The 19,886-nt window shown below is 51.2% G+C and overlaps 1 protein-coding gene across 1 annotated transcript; it reads left to right on the top strand.

Annotated features, from left to right (window-relative positions):
* Positions 1-6,264: 6,264 nt before the first annotated feature.
* Positions 6,265-18,998, top strand: LOC107179209 (lipopolysaccharide-binding protein-like). Its single transcript, XM_015535560.2, has 10 exons — positions 6,265-6,319; positions 7,448-7,539; positions 8,271-8,447; positions 9,727-9,786; positions 10,707-10,877; positions 13,719-13,786; positions 15,366-15,411; positions 16,308-16,371; positions 17,213-17,289; positions 18,441-18,998. Exons 1-10 carry the CDS (start codon positions 6,265-6,267, stop codon positions 18,483-18,485), a joined length of 855 nt encoding a protein of 284 aa, XP_015391046.1. The 3' UTR covers positions 18,486-18,998.
* Positions 18,999-19,886: the final 888 nt, after the last annotated feature.

Below are 19,886 nucleotides of genomic sequence, written 5' to 3'. Positions count from 1 at the left end.
TAACCAATCACCTCTTTGCTAGACATGAATTCGCTGGATGACCACGTTGGGGGAATAAATGTCAACAGAAACATGGGGTCCTTTAATCCTGTCAGCTGCAGGGGCATTTGTATTTCAGGAAGCCCAGAGACCGTTAGCTGTGCATTTACTCTACTGACAAATGTTTTCTGCACAAATACGAGGGGCTTTGAACTTAAGGCTGCCATTTGGAAAAGGAAACTTTTAATTGAGACTGGATGGCTTTAAACCACTGTATTGTTTTATTTATTTAATTTTAATTTGTTCATGTTTATTTATTTTTGAGAGAGAGAGAGAGAGAGAGACAGAGTGCAAGCAGGGGGAGGGCAGAGAGAGGGGGAGACAGAATCTGAAGCAGGCGCCAGGCTCCGAGCTGTCAGCACAGAGTCCGATGCGGGGCTCGAACCCACGAACCGGGAGATCATGACCTGAGCCGAAGTTGGACACTTAACTGACTGAGCCACCCGGGGGGCCCCACTACTGTATTGTTTTAACTGGGTGGGCATAATACCCCATTTCTCAGGAACAAAGCCACGAAATTCTGTGTAGTTTACACACACACACACACACACACACACACACACACACACACAATGGAGATGAACACAGTGGCGGCCAGAGAAATATTTTAGCTAGTTTGTTATGGTGGTGATAGCTACATGGGTGGGTGCCACTGATAGGGACACAGAAGTAGGATTACCCATGGTCTTGACCCAGGTGGGGAGTTGGTAACTACTTAATTGTTCATTCAACAAATATTTATTGATCCCCTATTATTTGCCAGATCCTGAGCTCAATGCTAGGAATACGAGATGATACACAACACACAGGGTCCCCACCTTGGTGTAATTCATATTCCAGTGGGGGGAAGGAGACATAAAGTATATTAATATCTATTGAATTGCTTTCAACATAGTTGTGATAACACGCTTATAAGGAGAGAGTCCAGATGCTGTGAATATAATTTGGGCAGAGACAGATTCTTCACGGAAAGGATATCTGAAACGAGCCTTGATTCTTAGCAAAAGAGGAGGAGGGGGGATCTTCTCCGGTGGAGGAAGAAACATGTGCAAAGATCCTGAGGCATGAAAAGTCTGTACTTCCCAGGAAGGGAGCGGAGGCCAGTATACCTGAAGGGGTGGTGCTTAATTAGAAAGAGCGAAAGGAATAGGCGGGAGCCAGACTCTAGTCTTTATCCCAACGTCAGGCAGCGGGGAGCCATTGAAGGATTTTAAGAAAGGCAGTGATATAATCAGATTGGCTTTTTTTAGAAGATCACTCCCTAGGAGATTAGAGCTGGGCAGAGTGAGTGGAGGGAGACCAGAGAGGAGAGAGGCAGTTGTCCGGGTGAGAGACGATAATGTCCCAGGCAGGTGATGGCAGGGGACATGGGGGAAAGGGCATGTGACAGATTTAGGAGTTGGACCGAATCTGGGCAACAAGAGGAAGAATGGGGCCAGGATGACTTTATGAAGTCTGTGACCCAAGGAAAGTTTCCTACTGCTTCAGTCTGTTATGCTTCTACTCAGTGTTGGAGGGGTCCTCAGAGGTGTCAGAGGGGGTGGGCTTTTCTGGAAGCAACACCCCACCCACAGCTGTCAGGGACTCCAGCCGTGCTCTCTACAGCCAGCATCATTCAGATCCACCCAGGGGGCCAACGTTCGCCCAGGCTATGAGTCCTGGGGCTTGCTCAGGGGACAGAACCCTGGAAAGTTCAAGATGCGTTCTGCAGAATCCCAGGGAATACTTGTGTCCGATTTTACTGCATGAATTTATAATATACCTACATTCATAATACACATCACCCAATCAGCAAGCATTGAATGGCAAAGAAAAATCTATGGGAGAAAAAATTTTACCAGACATGATTCCACGGACTCACTCATTTCCCACAACCTCTTACCCTCACCCCGGGAGAGCACATAGCGTGGGATGTCTGTTTGGGGGCACAATTCTCACCGAGTGCTACCTGGGGTGGGGAGGGTTTCTCTGAGAGCAGCTTTACCTGAAGTGGGTTAGACTCACAGCATGAGCCCAGGAGGTTATTCACCAGTGGCCCCTCAACACCTAACTCAGTGCTTGGCCCATCAGAGGCGCTCAGTAAATGTTTGTTGAATGAATAACTACTTGCTAAACTGCCAGGTAAGTTGTTCAGTGGATTTTGTAGGGTATAGAGAATGGACCTTACTCTGCTTGTTTTTCTTTTCTTGAGGTATAATTCACACATGACGTTATAGTAGTTCCAGGCGTACGACACAGTGACCCGATACTTGTATAGATTGTGAAATGATCACCACAGTGAGTCTCGTTAACATCTGTCACCACGCAGGGTTGCACGTATTTTTATTGTGATGAGAACTTTTTTTTTTTTTAACATTTATTTATTTTTGAGGCAGAGAGAGAGACAGAGCATGAACGGGGGAGGGGCAGAGAGAGAGGGAGACACAGAATCAGAAGCAGGCTCCAGGCTCCGAGCCATCAGCCCAGAGCCCGACGCGGGGCTCGAACTCACGGACCGCGAGATCGTGACCTGAGCTGAAGTCGGACGCTCAACCGACTGAGCCACCCAGGCGCCCCTGTGATGAGAACTTTTAAGACCTACTCTTAGCAACTTTCAAATATGCAATAAAGCATTATTATCTATAGTCACCACGCCGTACGTCATAGCCCCATGACTTATTTGTTTTGTAACGGACGTTTATCCCTTTTGACCTCTTCCGCCCATTTTGCCCCCTGCCCCCGCAACCACCAATGTGTTCTCCGTACCTATGAGCTTGATTGTTGTGGGTTTTTTTAGATTCCACGCATAAGGGAGACGTATGGTATTTGTCTCTCTCTGTCTGACTTATTTCACTTAGCGTAATATCCTCAAGGACCAGCCATGTTGTTGCAAATCGTAAGACAGCCTTCTTTTTTATGGTTGACTAATATTCCTGTGTGTGTGTGTCTGTGTGTGTGTGTGTATGTGTGTGTGTCTGTGTGTGTGTACCACATTTTCTTTATTCATTCATCCTTTGATGAACGTTTAGGTTGTTTTTATATCTTGGCTATTATAAATAATGTTGTAGTTAATACAGAGGTGCTGATAACTTTTCAAGTTAGCGTTTTCAGTTTCTTCAGATAAGTACCTAGAGGTGGAATTGCTGGGTCATATGGTAGTTCCATTTTTAATTTGTTGAGGATCCTCCATACTTTCTCCAGAATGGTTGCACTAATTTACATTCCCACTAAGAGTACATGAGAGTTCCTCATCTGGCTGGGTCCCTTCTTGGGACAACGTGGGGGAAGATCAGACCCGCGAATGGCCCTCCTTTTTGGAGTCCTAGTTAATCACAAAGTGGATCCTGACTTCTTTCCTCTTTTTTTCCAGCTGAATCCTGAACCTCTTCCATAAAAGAATTGAAAACAATTTCAAAAACATCTTGGAACAAAAGGTAAGCAAAAGGATAAGTAGATTTGTGATTAATACAAGGACGGTTTGGCACGTACATAGGTACATATTTGATATTCGGAAAGAGCCTTGCCTCTTAAGTATGCTGTCATTTGAATGTGCTTAATAAAACTTTCTTCATTTATGGTGCAAAAGCAAACTTCAAGTCTTTCCTAAGTTTGTGGGACCACATACGCTAAATTGGCATTTGTACCTGGCAGAGCGTTTGATATCTAGTTGTAGATAATATTACAGACATACGGACGAGTGACTTTGGTCGGATCCTTCCCTCACACCATACACAAAAATCAAGTCCAGGTGTTCTAAGGATTTAAATGAATGCCAAACCAAATCCAAAACTTTTTAGGAAAAATTTTGGATATCTTTTCCACCATATTTAAGGTGAAACTTAAATATGACTCATTCTTAAATATTCTTAAATATGGCTCACCCTCCCCCCACCCCAAATGCACCATATTGAAAATCATAGTGGGGCTGATCTTCAGTACCTCTCACCTCCGGAAAAAGCCTTGGAGGCAAAGCGTGCCTCTTCTTGGGAGTGCCTCTTCCACTTACCTGGTGTGTGTCTTTGGGCACACTGAAGGACCCCCTGGAACTTCACTCTACTCATAAATTCTACTTGTAAAATTGGGACAATGAGCCCTACCTTGAAAGGGGCTGGTAAGGATTTGATTCGATAACCACTTAGCGCTCCCGGCACACAGGATGTGCTCAGAGCACTCACCAGCATTACTGTTGAGACTCATTTCTCAACTGCATTTCACCTCCCAGAATCTTTGCTCTTGACCACATGAGTCCTGCAGCCAGACCTCTGGGGTCTAAATCCCAGCTCTGCAACTTGTCTGACTGGGATGCTGTGATTAACGGGCTTACCCTCTCTGAGCCCTGGGATTTTTTTTTTAATTTTTTAATGTTTCATTTATTTTTGAGAGAGAGAAGGAAAGAAAGTGTGTGTGAGTGGGGGAGGGGCAGGGAGAAAGGGAGACACAGAATCCGAAGCAGGCTCCAGGCTCCGAGGTGTCAGCACAGAGCCCGATGCGGGGCTCGACCTCATGAGTTGTGAGATCATGACCCAAGCCGAAGTCAGTCACCTAACCAACTGAGCCACTCAGGCGCCCCTGAGCCTTGGGATTCTTATTTACAAAACAGAAATAATCACAGCGTCTACACTGAAAAGCTGGTGGGAGGACCGTATGACATCATGCACACAGGCACTGACGAGTGTCTCATACAGAGGAAGGGCAGAGGAACTGACACGAGGCTATTTTCATTGCCATGTATGCCCCAGGAGCCCTGTGCAGCAGGCTGAGGTCAGAGGCAAGTTGTGGTCTCTGCCCAGCTAATATAGGAAACATGGGCCAGAAAAATCTGGATACCCTGCGTCCAGTGGGGAATGGGGCAGGTGTCGGAGAGGCTGAGCCCAAGGACTGGTCAGTTTCCCGGGATGGGAGCCCTGGCTGCGGCCCCCACAGGACTGAGGGTGCAGATAGAGATATGAAGACAGAGAGGACCTCTGACCCAGGGGCTTGGGGTGGGCGAGGTCAGGCCCCAGCAGGGCCAGCTTCCTGGGTGGCGCTGCCCTTTCCTTGTGCTCCGGGAGAGGCCAGGTCAGGCCCACCTGATGCAAGCTGGCTTGGAGTTTGCACAAAACAGTGGCTCCCAAAGTGGGGAAACTTCCCCCAAACAAAGTGTTGATTTTAAGTGATTGTGGAGCCTCGGTATTGCATCATGCAGAATGATGGCGTGAACGAGTGATCCCCTTTGCAGTCCTCTCCCTCTTTCATCAAAGGGGAAGTCTCCGTTTGGGGTCAATGTATCCTGAACGCTTCTCACAAAAAAAAAAAAAAAAAAGGGAGCATTATCCAACGAGGCAGCCGTATCCAGCCTGGCTTTTTTTTTCAATCCCTTGTATTCTTTTTTCCCAGTTATATCGTGTGTATGCCAAGGGAGGCCAGCTTTTCGCTGCCAAGTGCTATAACATTTCTGTATTTTTTATTACGTGTATGTGATTCTTGAAAGGCCCCTTGATGCAAAGTGAACATTAAGTAAATGAAGAGGTGAGAAAGGCCAAGTCAGAGAGGTGGTGTAGGAATAGCAGAAGTTGGGAAATCGGAAGACTAGGGACTTCTGGGATCGTGCAAGCCGGAATTCTGGACGTTGGGAGCAGGCTGGTGGCCACTGAGGAACTGGTCTCAGGACTCTCCTTCTGGCTTTGCTTTGGGGCCCTCTGGTGGCCCTCATCAGTACTGCCTGCAGACCAAGCACCTTGCTCCGTAGGATCCCTTATTCCCAGGTAGCCGGGAGCCAGAGCAAGAAGAGGAAGCCAAGGGGCTGAGGAAGGAGGGGCTGGAGCCTCTGGTTCAAGAGCTGCCTCCTGCACCTAACGGCTCTTCTGCTTTACCCCTCGCTCTCTAATAAGCGCGTCTACGTACTACACTTCTTGCCCCTCAGCTGCCAAGACATTGAACTGAGGACCATGACAAGGGCAGACCCCGGGGCCAGACTTGGCCACCATCCACTTTTAACGTGGGTTCCAGAAAAGTCTAGGAACTTAAGCTGGGCCCCCGTGTGTGGCCCAGCCCAAATGGCACAGTGACCAAGTGTTGCGTGTTGATGAAGGTAGCGGCCTCTTCTCCCTTTCGACACTCTCCTCCCCCCCCTCACACACCTACCTACAGGGTGGGGAGATAACCCAGGTTTCCTGGAGGGTGGTGGGGGGAAGGGCAGGACCAAGGAGACAGAGGGTAGAGGGAGACTCACCTGACTTTCTCACGCACTTTGGACAGATCTGCGAAATGGTCCGGAAGTCAACAGCCTCTCACCTGGAGCCCTATCTCCGGACGCTGCCAGGTTTGGAGGTCCCCTCCCTTCTCTGGGTGCCATCAGATGCCGGGACACCTGGTACCCCTGGAGCCATCACCATCATTTCCCAAGAGCCCCGGGAGAACTTTCCCCCCTAAGGACCTCTCCACCTTAGAGTTGGATACGGGGTAACCCCCTCTCTCGGGGGTCTCTACCGGAGGTGGGGGACTCAGGAGGTTAAGGGTAGTGACTCGGAAACCTGCCGGGAGCACGAGGTAGGCAGAGAATGACAAACGCATGGGAGAATCACGGGTCGGCTCTGCCCTGGCTGCTTTAACGAAACAGGGATGCTCTGAACTCCCCGTGTAGGGCCGGGGGTCCACCCAGCCCTGCCCCTCTGGCTGCCACAGGGACCTTTTACAATCAGGCCGGGTCTCCCCCTCTTCTTGGGACCTAGCAAAGATTCCTCTGACTCGCAGGACACTGAGCCCAGCTTCGAGTGACAAGGCCTTGCGTGGTCTGGCAATGTGGCCGGCCACACAGTCCCGATATGCCTCTAACATCGCCAACTCCTCTAATACACCCTACGTGCCTCTAATACGCTCTGTACTGCTACAACGTCCTTGCACATATCGTTCCCTCTGCCAGGAATGTCCTGCCCCACTTCCACCCCCCTTTCACTGAGTCAACACCCACTCCTCCTTCAGATCAGAGCCCAAGCAACCCCTCCTCTGACTCCCTGTCCAAATCAAGCTGCAACCCCCTATTTCGCCCTCTATTATACGGCTGATACCATCCAAGGGACCTACGCTACCTAACAGAGTTGCACTTTTGCATTTATTTGCTCGAGTATTTGATTGTCTTTCCCTATCTTCCTCCCCACCCTGGACTGTCAAAGGACAGGGATTTGGGCTCTCTCGCTCAGCTGTTTCATCAGCCTCTTGCATTACACTTGGCACATAGCACATGCTCAGTAAACATTGAATGAACGAGTGAACGGATGCACACAGCACTCTCTTTGTGACTGAAGGTACCATGGGTCGGCCCCAGCCCCATGTCCATTCTCCAAAGACAAAAGTCCACGTGAAAGGAGAGCCCTGAAACTGTGCAGTGCACAACGCACACAACTGTGTCTGACTACCCTATTCATAACACTGTCTCTTTCCTGTTCCACAGTTATCGCCATGATTGACCAGGTTGCCGGCATTGACTACAGTTTAGTAGGAGCTCCCCAAGTGACTTCTCAAGTCATAGACACACCCTTCAAGGTAAGTTGCTGTGGAGAGGGGACTTTAGAGCTCAGGACTAGCAGAAAATCAATTCTACCTCCCAGAGTCGGCTCCTCCCCTCCTTCTCTAGTCCATCTGCCTATAAGTCCCCATCCTTGGCCAGTGTCCACAGCAGCAACAGGAAAGTAATATACCTTCTCTTGATTCCAGTCTCCTCCAGGATTCCCCGGGGGGTTGAGCCAGGCCCTAGAGCGCCAGCCTCCTCCAATCGTATTTACGAACCGAACACATCTGCTCCTTACTATGTGCCAGATGCTGAGTATTTGTACGAATATTAACTTATTTAAAATGTACGCCACCTAGAAACCATTGGCCCCATCCTAATTCGGCAAATGAAGCGGTCGAGGCACAAGGAAGCTGGGGACTCACCCAAAGTCCCAGAGCTAGTAAGTGGCAGGCCAGGGTTCAAACGGATACAGTTAATCTCCAGACTCCATGCTTCCCACATGCTTTCCACGTGCCACATCCTGAGCCTGGGAGAACACGGCACATACCTCCCCACCCGGCTCGATAACAGGGAGATTTGGGACGGTTGTCAGGGTCCAAATATTGTGGGGCCAGAAGGACACTTTCAGGACCCCAGGCCCACATTCTGGAGAGGAACCACCACCCAGGGCGCAGGAGACTTCCCTAGGCAGGCTTTGGATGCCTCTGCCGGGCACCCTCTCTGGTAGGAACCTTAGGTGGGTGATGTGTCCCTCTGTCTCCAGGGTGAATTCTTTGGCCGAAACTGGCGCTCCCCAGCCCCCTTCGATGCTCCTCCCATCAGGCTGCCTGAGAAACAGGACCACTCGGTCTACTTTGCCGTCTCCGAGCATGTCTTCAACACAGCCAGCCGGGTTTACCACCAGGCTGGGCGCATGAATTTCACCATCCAAAACCAGCACGTGAGTAAGAGAAGAAGGAGCCTGGGGGTCCCAGGAGAGAGCGTCAGGCAGGACAGTAGACCAAGGTTAGCGGTGTTCAGGGAAAGAACGTGCCATCTGAAACCTGCCGTGTGGGTTCAAATCCAGGCTGTGCCTCAGTTTCCGTCTGTGCATGTGGATCCCAGAGCTGCCTCTTCCCCAGGGATCTGTAAAGAGCGCGGTGTCTGACGCACGATACAGATAAGCTACTGTTGGTGGTGCTTTCAAACGTAAGCCAGACTCTGCGGTAACCTGTCTGGTCCTCCGAGTGGCGGATCCCAAGGCGGAGCTGGACTTGGGAGAGAGGGATGCGGGGCAGCGCCCGTGAAGGATAAAGGGGAGAGGAAGGGGGAGTAGGAAGGGAGAGCCCTCAGCGGGAGATGCAGTCCCGACACCGTGGAGGAGGGGGCAGGCGGGCGCGCTGGGTAGGAGTGCTGGAGGGCCCCCAAACCCACAAACCGTGAGATCGTGACCCGAGCCAAGTCGGAGGCGTGACCGACTCACCCACCCAGGCGCCCCTGCCTCTGGCTCATTGTCTTAATCCCGCCTGTGACCACCAAATTCTCCAGATCTACATACACCCTGGCTGTTCTCCGCCGGGGGCTGAGGGCTGTCCGGGAGAGTGTGGCCCCAGCACGAACGGTGTGGGGCCTGAATGAGACAGCAGGATGCTGCCAGCCAACCCCCCTCCTGGAAGTGGACCCCCTGAAGTCTGAGCCTCGCACCCCCACAGCCAAGCACTATGATGAGTCCATACGAGCAGCCCGCGGAAAGAGGGGATCGTGAGGGAGGAGAGATCCAGCAAGGTGGGCTGCGTGCAGGTGCAGGCAGCGTTCGCCAAGCCGGAAAATCAGCAAGTCATTGGGGCCGGTAGAGGACGGCACCATAAGAGAGGTTGGGGGGCCAGTCATCTCTGGCAATAGATTAAATCCAGGTCGCGCTGGTTACGAGACCTCACTGGCCCTTGAGGGGAGCATCCTGAGAAACTATGAACAACAAAAACCGACTTTTGTTAAGAGTTTACTGGGTTTCCAGGCACTTAGCGCTCTGCCCACACATGGTCTCATTCAATCCTCGCACGCTCTGCTCGGCGGGTGCTATCATGATCATCCCCATTTTCCAGGCACAGGACCTAGCAAGGGGTGCCGGAAAGTAGTCCGCCAAAAAGCTGGCAGGAGCGGTATTTGAACCCAAGCTGTCTGACCTCCAAGTCCACATCGTGTCCTGCGTCTCAAGCAGCCTCCTGCTTCTTCTACTGCAGATTCCCCTGGACTCTCCAATCCACCTGCACACCAACTCATTCCGGGCCATTATTCCTCAGGTAAGACCCGCGAACACTAATCTCGGAGTATAAGGCAACCCCTCGACCTAGACCAGATGCGGAGATTGTATTGGCGTGGCCATGAGCTGTGCCTACACTTCCTCCAAACAGCTTACCTATTAGAACGGTGGGTAGAGATAAAAGCTATTAAGTTTTGCATGCACCAGTCCCATCATTCTCTGACCCCTTGTGGCATAAAGTCTCAGGATCTGGATTCGGATTGATTGCCTGTGTTTGAACCCTGGGTCTGCTGTTCTCCATCTCTGGAACTCTAGAGAGAGTTCTCCATCTCTGGAACTCTCCAACTCTGGAACTCCGTCTCGTCGGGCCTCAGTTTCCTCGTCTGTCAAACGGGGACAATAATAATACCTGACCCGCCGGGTCGCTGGGAGGGTCACATGGGAGATGATAGCACCGAACCAGCGCAAATGTATAAGATCTTTCTGGGGCACAAGGGGGGAGGGCACATCGGGCCGGCTCATAATTTGGGGCTAGGCCACTAATTGATATTTGTTTGACGTTTATGTAAAGCGTAGCTGAAAAGTGGCGGAAGCCCAGTGGAGAACAATCGGTGCCCCCTCTCTTGAACCAGGCAATTCAGCCCCAGCCCCAAATTTACACTGTAGTCAACACAAGCTGGCCCGCATAGGCAGCAGTATGGCGACCATCGCTGTTACTGGAGCGTGCCCACTGGGGGTGTCTCTCACTTTATTAGAGTACACTTTCCAATCACAACACCTGTCTATTGGAAAGAGTTCTGGAAAACACAATGCCCGCCCTCCTGTCACATTTCCACTGCTGGTCAAAGGCCCTTGGAAGTTTGGACTTTGGGGATCTGCCCACCTGCCCTTCCCTGATACAGCTCGGGCTCCTTCTGTCTGTCTCCCGCCCTCCCCTGAGTCTCTGCCCTCTTTCTCCAGCTGGCCAGGTTGTACCCCAATACGGAGCTAGAGCTCGAGACGTCTCCCGAATCGGCCCCGTTCCTGATGTTCACCCCTGGAAATGTGACCCTCAGTCCAGTGATAGACATCCAGGCCTTCGCTCTCCTGCCCACCTCCTCTGAGCGCAAGCTACTCTTCGAACTCAGGGTGGTAAGTCTGATCCCAGCTCCCCAGAGGAGCAAGGGGTTCCGCCTGCCACGGTGTAAGCCTCTCCCTCCTCTGAAGGACCGGGAGACTGCACAGTTCGTAGACGCTGGAGGCTGCTTCTTCTTGCCAGCGGCGTGAGGGGACCTTGCATTTCAGGCTTCCCAAGGGCATACTTAATCACATCATACACTGTCACAATTGCAAGAAAGCTTAAAAGTCATTCCCTCCAGCTACGTTGGACCATTTTAGCTTGCGCACTCTTACATTTGCTATAAAAACGTGTTTGATTTAAAGCACAACCCTTCTGAAATTAGTATAAATAAAAATCATTAAATTACCTTTTTAAAGAAGGTATAAAATGTAAAGAAGTCTTACGATGGCAATACTCTCCAAACTGAGCTACACGTTCAACACAATCCCTATCAAAATCCCAGCTGGCTTTTTTCGGCAAGCTGATCCTAAAATTCATATGCAAACTCAAGGGGCCTAGAATAGCCAAAACAATCCTGAAAAAGAAAAACAAGCTGTAGAGCTCCTACTTCCCTATTTCAGAACTTACTAGAAGGCTACAGTAATCAAGATAGTGTGGTGCTGGTGCAAAGAGAGACATACAGATCAACGGAATAGAATTAGGAATCCAGAAATACATCACCATATTTACAGCCAAATGATTTTCAACAAGGGGACCAAGGCAATTCAGCGGAGGAAGAATAAGATTTTTTTTAAGTTTACTTATTTTGAGAGAGAGAACACGCACAAGTGGGGAAGGGGCAGAGACAGCAGGAGAGAGAGAGAATCCCAAGCAGTCTCCCCAACACCGGGCTCGACCTCATGAACCATGAGATCACGACCTGAGCCGAAATCAAGAGTTGGACGCTTAACCGACTGAGCCACCCAGGTGCCCCAAAAAGAAGCTTTTAAGAAATGGTGCTGGGACAACTGGATATCCACATGCAAAATGAAATCAGACCCCTTCCTTATACCTACACAAAAAATTGACCAAAAGTGGACCCCAACCCAAAGGTGGGAGCTAAAACTACAAAACTCTCAGAAAAAAAAAACACAGTATTAAATCTTCTTGACCTTGGGTTAGGCAAAGGCTTCTAAGAGGCAAATCAAAAGCATGAACAACAAAATTAAAAAATGGGTAAATTGGACGTCACCAAAATTAAAAACTTCTGTGCTTCAAAGGACATAATTCAAAAAAGTGAGAAAACCCACAGAAAGAGAGAAAATGTTTGCAAAGCATATATATGGGAAGGGATGTGCTTCCAGAATATATAAAGAACTCTTACAAGTCAGTCATAAAAACAACAAGCCAGGGACGCCTGGTTGGCTCAGTCGGTTAAGCGTCCGACTTTGGCTCAGGTCATGATCTCACGGTTCGTGTGTTCGATCCCCATGTCGAGCTCTGTGCTGACAGCTCAGAGCCTGGAACCTGCTTCCGATTCTGTGTCTCCCTCTCTCTCTGACCCTCCCCCGCTCATTCTCCACCCCCTCCGTCTATCTCTCTCTCTCAAAAATGAATAAACATTAAAAAATTTTAAATGACAATCCAATTTCAAAAGGGGCAAAACACTTCTGCTTCTGGGAAGATGGGCTAGATAGATGTCCATTTCCCCCACTCCTGCTGAGTACAACCAAAAACCTCACACATTACATATAAAATAAACAAGAAAACTCTGAAAGGCAGAGAGAAAAAGGTGGATGGGCCAGGGGCCTCAGGATCGAAGGAACGGCATGATGATGAGTGCCCTGGGTTTTCTTTTTGCCCTACAGAGTTCAATTTGGGGCAAGGTGGAAACACTCCCAGGCACAAGCAAAAAAGAGCCCCAACAACATCCTCCTGTCTCTAGCCAAAGGACCAAAAACGGGACAGCCTCGTAAGACAGAAAACTTATAGACAATCCATAACTCGCTTAAGGCTATACCAACATGCCCAACACCCCTGCCGGGGTGTGTCAGTGGAATAGAGAAAAGGAGTGAATTAAAAGATAGGATGATAGAAATGAGCCAGTCCGAACCCGCAGACTGAACAGACGTAAGGAGCCTCAGGGCCCCGTGGGACTCCAACAAAAGATCTCACCTTCATGTCTTCAGAGTCTCAAAGTAATAATGGCTGGGAATTCCCCAAATTTGGCAAGACACATAAATCCAGAATAGCGAACCACCCTAGATGTTGCCTGGTTCAACCGCACCCCTCGACGGACCACCCCTCGACGGGTCGGCTGCTGGTATCTTTAAATGTCCCTAGGGCTCAGGGACTCTCTGAACTTCTCTTAGTAGCCTGCTTCAAAGCCCAGTCATACTTGTCGGTGGACGGTCTCCCTATTCGAATGTTCTGTGTCTTTAGCTCCGGCTTATTTCCCCTTCTTGATGCTTCCATTAAGACCTCTAAAACCCCAGCTCACCTTTCTTAAAATCGGCTGGGGAGCCACCAACATTCTGCATCCCCAGCCCACAATCCTCGGGTCGCTCCTTTTCACCTACATGTTCCACATCCCGCCGTGGCTTCTATTTCTTTTTTTTTTAATTTTTTTTTTAATGTTTATTTATTTTTGAGACAGAGAGAGACAGAGCATGAAGGGGGGAGGGGCAGAGAGAGAAGGAGACACAGAATCGGAAGCAGGCTCCAGGCTCCGAGCCATCAGCCCAGAGCCTGACGCGGGGCTCGAACTCATGGACCGTGAGATCGTGACCTGAGCTGAAGTCGGACGCTCAACCGACTGGGCCACCCAGGCGCCCCCCGTGGCTTCTATTTCTGAAGCATTTTCTCCTGGACTGGGAGCCGACCGGACTTCTACATGGGCTGGGAGTCTGGGTTACCCCCCTTTGCTTTTCTAGACGACCAACATCTCCGCCACCATCAGTGTGAGCTCCGGCAGGATCGTTGGTTCGGTGACCACGGGCAGGTAAGAGGCCGCAGGATGAGGGGAGGAAATAGGGCAGGATGGGGAGAACCCGGCAGTGGCTAGAGCATCTAGTCTGTTCGCTGATAGGACTGGCATTGACCCTTGGAAACAGAGATCTCCACGGGGGCTGGCCTATCCTGTAATCCAGGTGCCCCTTTGGAAAGGCATGTTGACATGGCATGCATGAAAGGCATGCTTCCCTGTCCCCTCTCAGGCGTCAGTGGAGGAGCCGGACTTCCGCAAAGGGATCACTTAGGAACCGTAATCTACCTGGAAGACGCGGGGCTCTGCAGGGACTTTGTATAAAAGATTGAGAAAAACTATCAGTAACCTGCACAGGAGAAAGGGAGATTTGGGATGCAGGGTTAAAGACGCCCCAGCCACTCCTTGCTGCTCCCCTGTCCAGACACCCAGTCAGTAGGCAAGTCCTTACCTAACCAGGGGGCCAGTGGGGGGGGGGGGGGGCGGGGAGGGATGCAGGCTTTGGGCGGGAGGGAGTATATCCCCAGCGAGGGCTGGCGCTTCCCCTGGCGGTGTCCTCCGTCTGGAGCCCTCACCTGTGTCCCGTGTGTCACTCGCTCTGGGTGCTGCTGCCTGCTGGGGAACAGGTGCAGCGGGTGCGTCAGAGGAACTGATTCCGGGCTTCGGGGCTAGATGCGTGTTGGCTGATAAAGTGCACTGACCCCATTAAGATGAACATCTCCTTTAGAGGCCTTTAAACAGAGAAGCCCATGGTGAACATGTGGGCCGTGCAGAGGTCCCGGAATTTGAGTTTATGCATAAACCTGGCCTGGGGCGGGGGGTGGGGGTGGGGGTGGGGCGGGGTTCGCAGTATCTGAGCAGACAGACAACGGCTTGGGCTGTGGAGAGACGACAAAATGAGGGACGACGTAAGAGGACCTCACACAGTGGTTTCATCAAGGAATTAGCAGAACGATTCTGCCCCATGGGAAGAAAGCAGAGATCAGCCCAGGGTAGTTAGAATCCCTGAACAAGAGAGCCCGGCCAGCAGCCGGGAGGTTCAAAGGTGGGGGGGGGGGGGGCGGGGGGTTGGCTGCTACAGCGACAGCAACCGAGGTCCCCCCGGAACAATATTGTCTGTTCCCAGACAAGAACAATGATAATTGTTTGCATAATTATCATGCAAACAACGCGTGCTCATGGCAAGAAAAAGTTGGAAATTGCAAAGGTGTAAAAGAAAACCACCCCGAATCCCCCCTAACCCTGCCACGTAGTAATAGTTTCCCGCTTCCTTCCATTTTTTGTGCCGTTTTACATAATCGGCCGAGCAGAGCATTACTTTTTGTATCCCACTTGTTCCAGTCAGTGTTTGTATCGTCATAATTTATGTAAATTGTTGCAGATGCTCTGCCAGCCTTATTTTTAACAACGTCGCTTCTTCTTAAATCACCGGGCATGCTTGAAGGCCTTAAAGGGACCACACTGCAGAGAAACGCTGGGGTGCCCAGGCCCCCGGGGAAACAGCCTTGCCCGTGGGCACTGGGTGCTCCCCTCGGGTAATGGCGAGGAAGTAGCGGTCACGGCTCGCGGTGACCCGTGCCTCTCTTTCTCCACGCAGTAAGCTGAAATTGGAACTGAAACACTCCAACGTCCGTTACTTCAACGTGAGTTGTTTTCCCCAGCACCTCTTCTGTGTGTTCTCCGAGCAGGGATTCAGCGTGGGGTGGGGCAGGGGAGGCCACAGAAGACGCATCGTGGAAACGGATGCCGTGTCTAAAAGTTAATCCTCCAAGAAGGGCGTTGCCTGAGGGCCAACGGAGGCAACAGGACGTGGACATCAAGAGCGTTGAAGGAAGATAGATCTGGGCGCTTTTACCAGATGTGCCGCTGGGTTACTGCGTGACGTGGGGAAAATGACTTAACCTTTCTGGGCCTCGGTTTCCCTGACCGTAAAATGGGAATACTGATACCCACCCCAGCTACTTCGAACGGGAGCTATCACGTGACGTGGGGCAATGAAGTTAGTAAGACCCTTTGACAAAGTGCCTCACACAGAGTAAGCTCTCGGTATATATTCAGTGTCGTGATATCATGATAATAGGAGCCCAGGTCCACAACACCTTACCCAAAGCCCTTAGAGCTGATGGGCTTCAGAATTGAGAACTTTTGACAGGGAATCTGGGGCGTCCAGCATAGCTTAGCTAACTCTTTCAGTGGGATCTGGGGCAGCGCTCTATCACCAAACACATTAAAACTTCTGCAGCAAAATTTTAAAGTGTTTGCACCGAGTGGAGTAAGAACCACGAAATATCCCGACGGCAGTTCAGGTCCGGGGTTGCCATAAGATGAGCCTGTACGTCCTGATGGCGAAGGAAGGTCAGAGAGTGGGGTTTAGGAGATCGGGAGTAAGGAGCTGTTTGCTCATCGGCAGCCAACCTGCTTTGGGAGTGGGGTGGCATGTCGGTGTTTCTGGAGGCGGGGGCCAGGCAGATGTCCTTCCCTCGGACTCGTTTTCATTCACATCCTGTTTGTTCCCTTTGCTCTGCGCCCCCCCCGCCAGGTGGATCTGATGGAAGCCATCCTCAATTACTATGCGCTGCACACCCTGTACCCCTCCCTCAACGGTAAGCCTAGCTGCTATCGTGCAAACGTTGAATTCTACCCTTTCTGTAGGAGTCAGGGATCAGTCGGCCTGCCACTTACCAGGCTGAGCCCCTCTTCTTCCGGGACCCCGTGCTCATGGAGCTCACGCTTTGTTGGGAAGGCAGACGTGTAACAGGCAGTGACAACCTGTGTGACAAATGCCTTGACAGAGGAAACACAGGGTGCTGTGGGAGCTAGGAGGAGGCATTGAACATGACTTAGAGGTCGGTTCAGGCTTCCAGGAGGTGAGGGTCAAGTTGAGTCCCAAAGCACAGGGAGTTGGGTCAAGGGAGGAGGGGCATTCCAGGCAGCACCTGGAGAACATCTGGAGTTGGCACCAGGGCCAGCTTGGGTGCCTGACTTGCTCGGTGACCTTGACCTTGATGGAAGCAGCGCTTGGCCCAGTAGCTGCCGGAGAACCAGCAGGCCTCCTTCTACACCACGGCCTTCTCCAGCTGGCCTCACCACCTGCCTTTTACCACCACGAGGTTAGAGCAGGAAGTCATCCTGGAAAAGAGAGAGCGGCGGAGATGATGGTCCTCGGGGACGAGTCCCTGGTTATAAGTACAGCATGTCCCATCCCGGCCGCTCTGGCTGGTGGAGGCTGTCCACATCTGTCCCCTCCTGAGGAAGCCGCATTTGCCGGGCATTTTCATCTACATGCCCCGCTCCCCACAGAAAACCGGCCCCGAATCCAGCAGCCTACCGCATTTCAAAGCAGCCCGCCCTGTCACCGGCCAGCGGCCAATGCAGTGAGCTGTGTCCCCACACATCCTCAGCCTTCTCCGTCCAACCCGTGTCTCTCTGCTGTTTATCTTCCAGCAAAGCTTGAGGAGGGCTTCCCTCTGCCTCTGCCAAGGGACACCTACCTCAACAGTTTAGAGCTCCACGTCCACAAGGTCAGTGAGACGTGGGGTCTGGATGGGGAGCCCTAAGGCCTCCTGGGAGGGCTGCTTTCGGGGCTGGTAGATATTAGGGGGAGCCCCTGATTCCCACTTATATCCTGGACTTAATGTTTATAGGGACAAATATTTTTGTTTTAAATTTTGGAGTGCAGATGCAGGTTTGGATTATGTGGAATCTTGGCTTCGTGCAGAAAGGCTCAGTTCCCAGTAATTCAGTTCAAACACCTTAACTGCACATCAACAATGTGGAGGGCCCTATACCCACGTGTGGCAGGAGGAAAGCGTGCACAGGGATCAGATTAGATGCACCACTTCCGGGTTGATGAGCCAGAACCTCCTTGGTGGTGTGAGAGTCCCCACCGGGCCACCAGCCAGCCTTCCCTCCCACAGCAGCAAGGGATGTTCCCGGAGAAAAACTGACCAGGCCTTTTAGCGCAAGAAGCACGTCAGGGGCAGGGACAGAGACAATGACAGTTTATAACTCCAGAGACACCCATGTCTTCAGTGTTCATAGCATGTTCTTACTCCAAGGTAATTCTAGACTACATCCTTATAAATTAATTATGCGAGGGGAGTAAACTGAGGCAGCACCCAGAGGCACATTGTTCTCCTGGGAGAAAAAACTTCTGGGGGACGGACAGTGACATTCATGCATGTCTTCCAGAACTCAGCAGATCGGGAAATGCAAATAAATTCCCGGGGGGCAGGCAGCTGAGAGGGACAGTGTTTCTAAAAACCTCCAAGACCTGGGGCGCCTGGGTGGCGCAGTCGGTTACGCGTCCGACTTCAGCCAGGTCACGATCTCGCGGTCCGTGAGTTCGAGCCCCGCGTCGGGCTCTGGGCTGATGGCTCAGAGCCTGGAGCCTGTTTCCGATTCTGTGTCTCCCTCTCTCTCTGCCCCTCCCCCGTTCATGCTCTGTCTCTCTCTGTCCCAAAAATAAATAAAAAACGTTGAAAATAAAAAATAAAAAAAAAAACAAACAACCTCCAAGACCTAAAGGCATGGCCTTTGCACTTGACCCGGTGTTTCGGTTCAAGTGAGAACGTGCCTCTAGACCCAGTGGGGGTTCCCCTTTCGGGAAGCTCCTCTCCTACGCTGCTCACAAAGTGAGCTTTCTTGTGTGTCCTGTTTGCCTCCTCTCCAGAACTTCTTGCTCTTGGGGGCCAACCTTGAAGAGGCCGAACACTGAAGAGGAGTAGCCATGGCCGGAGGAGGGGACGACATCACAGCTGGGGCTGCCCCTGCCCCCGTGGGGGTCCGGAGGCTGCAGCCGCACTGCCTCCACTCCCGTGAGGGCCCCCTCCACATGGGCACTAGTCACCGGGGAGCCTGTGGCACCTGAACACAAGCCTGAACAGGTGACCCCTTCCCCCCCTCCTTTCTCCTCCTCCTTCCCGTGTCCCTTCGTGGTTTCTTTACGGCTGTCCTTAGCCTTACTCTGGGCGGCTCGCCCCTGGCTACCTACCTGCCGGCCACCGGAATAAACCTCAGTAAAGGGGGAAAGCATGAGCAATGTCTGGTCGCCACACAGCTCAAAGCACCTCGCTCACCACGAAACATGAACTTAGTCCCCTGTGTCCTTTGGTGTCGTGGTTACAGGAGCAAGAGTCAGACAGAGGGGGCTCAGCGCTTCCTTGATGTGTGATATTGATCGAAATGGGAACGGGGCGCCTGGGTGGCTCAGTTGGTCGAGCGGCCGACTTCGGCTCGGGTCGTATCTTGCGGTTCATGGGTTCCAGCCCCGCATCAGGCTCTGTGCTGACCACTTGCTCAGAGCCTGGAGCCTGCTTCGGATTCTGTGCCTCCTTCTCTCTCTGCTCCTCCCCAGCTCACGCTTTGTCTCACTCTGTTTCTCAAAAACAAATAAATGTAAAAAAAAAAAAAAAAAAATGTTTTTTTTTTAAAGATCCTTTAATACACTAGGAGTTGGATGACAGACTTCCAAATTTTAAATAAATCTGTCTCGAACCATCAACCAACAGCATACCTCTGATGAAATCATCGAAGTGTTGTGTTTTTTTACCTCGGAAGGCCCAGGAAATGAGCCAGCAAGGTCCGATGACCTTACCCAGGAAAATCCAGGATGTCTAAGAGTGAAGATGGGAGATGCTCAGCAAGGATGGTAAAAGATAATGAACCGAAGTGAAATATTTGCCTTGAATGCTCAGTTAGTTACCAAAGGCTGATGTCCAGCCTACTCTGTTCTGTGCTGATAAACTCCCTGTCCAGCTAGCCCCCACTGTCCCCTGAAGGCAGGAATTCCTGCCTCTCCAAGCCAGGCTCGGGCATAAGGTCTTTTGTCCAAGATCATTTCCTCTAGCATCTCCATTATTAGTCTGTCACCATCTGTCATCTCTCATGGAGAAGGCAGCTTGATGAGGGTCTCGTCATTGTCATGTGAAAAACCTGCAACCTACACCATCCCCTTCCAAGACAATGGGTGACTTTTCTGATCTGACCACTTCTGTGTCCCTAGACTCTGACTTCCAACCCCAGTCCTTCTGGGACAATTCAGCAGGCGTCCTCCCGAAAGCCTGTGGGTCACCCATCTTCCTTTTCTACCTCCATTCCTGAGGGACCTTTCTGAAGC

This window comes from Panthera tigris, chromosome A3 (genome assembly GCF_018350195.1).
Source record: "Panthera tigris isolate Pti1 chromosome A3, P.tigris_Pti1_mat1.1, whole genome shotgun sequence".
Classification (NCBI taxonomy): Eukaryota; Metazoa; Chordata; class Mammalia; order Carnivora; family Felidae; genus Panthera; species Panthera tigris.
This window is presented reverse-complemented; position numbering and strand designations above follow the sequence as displayed.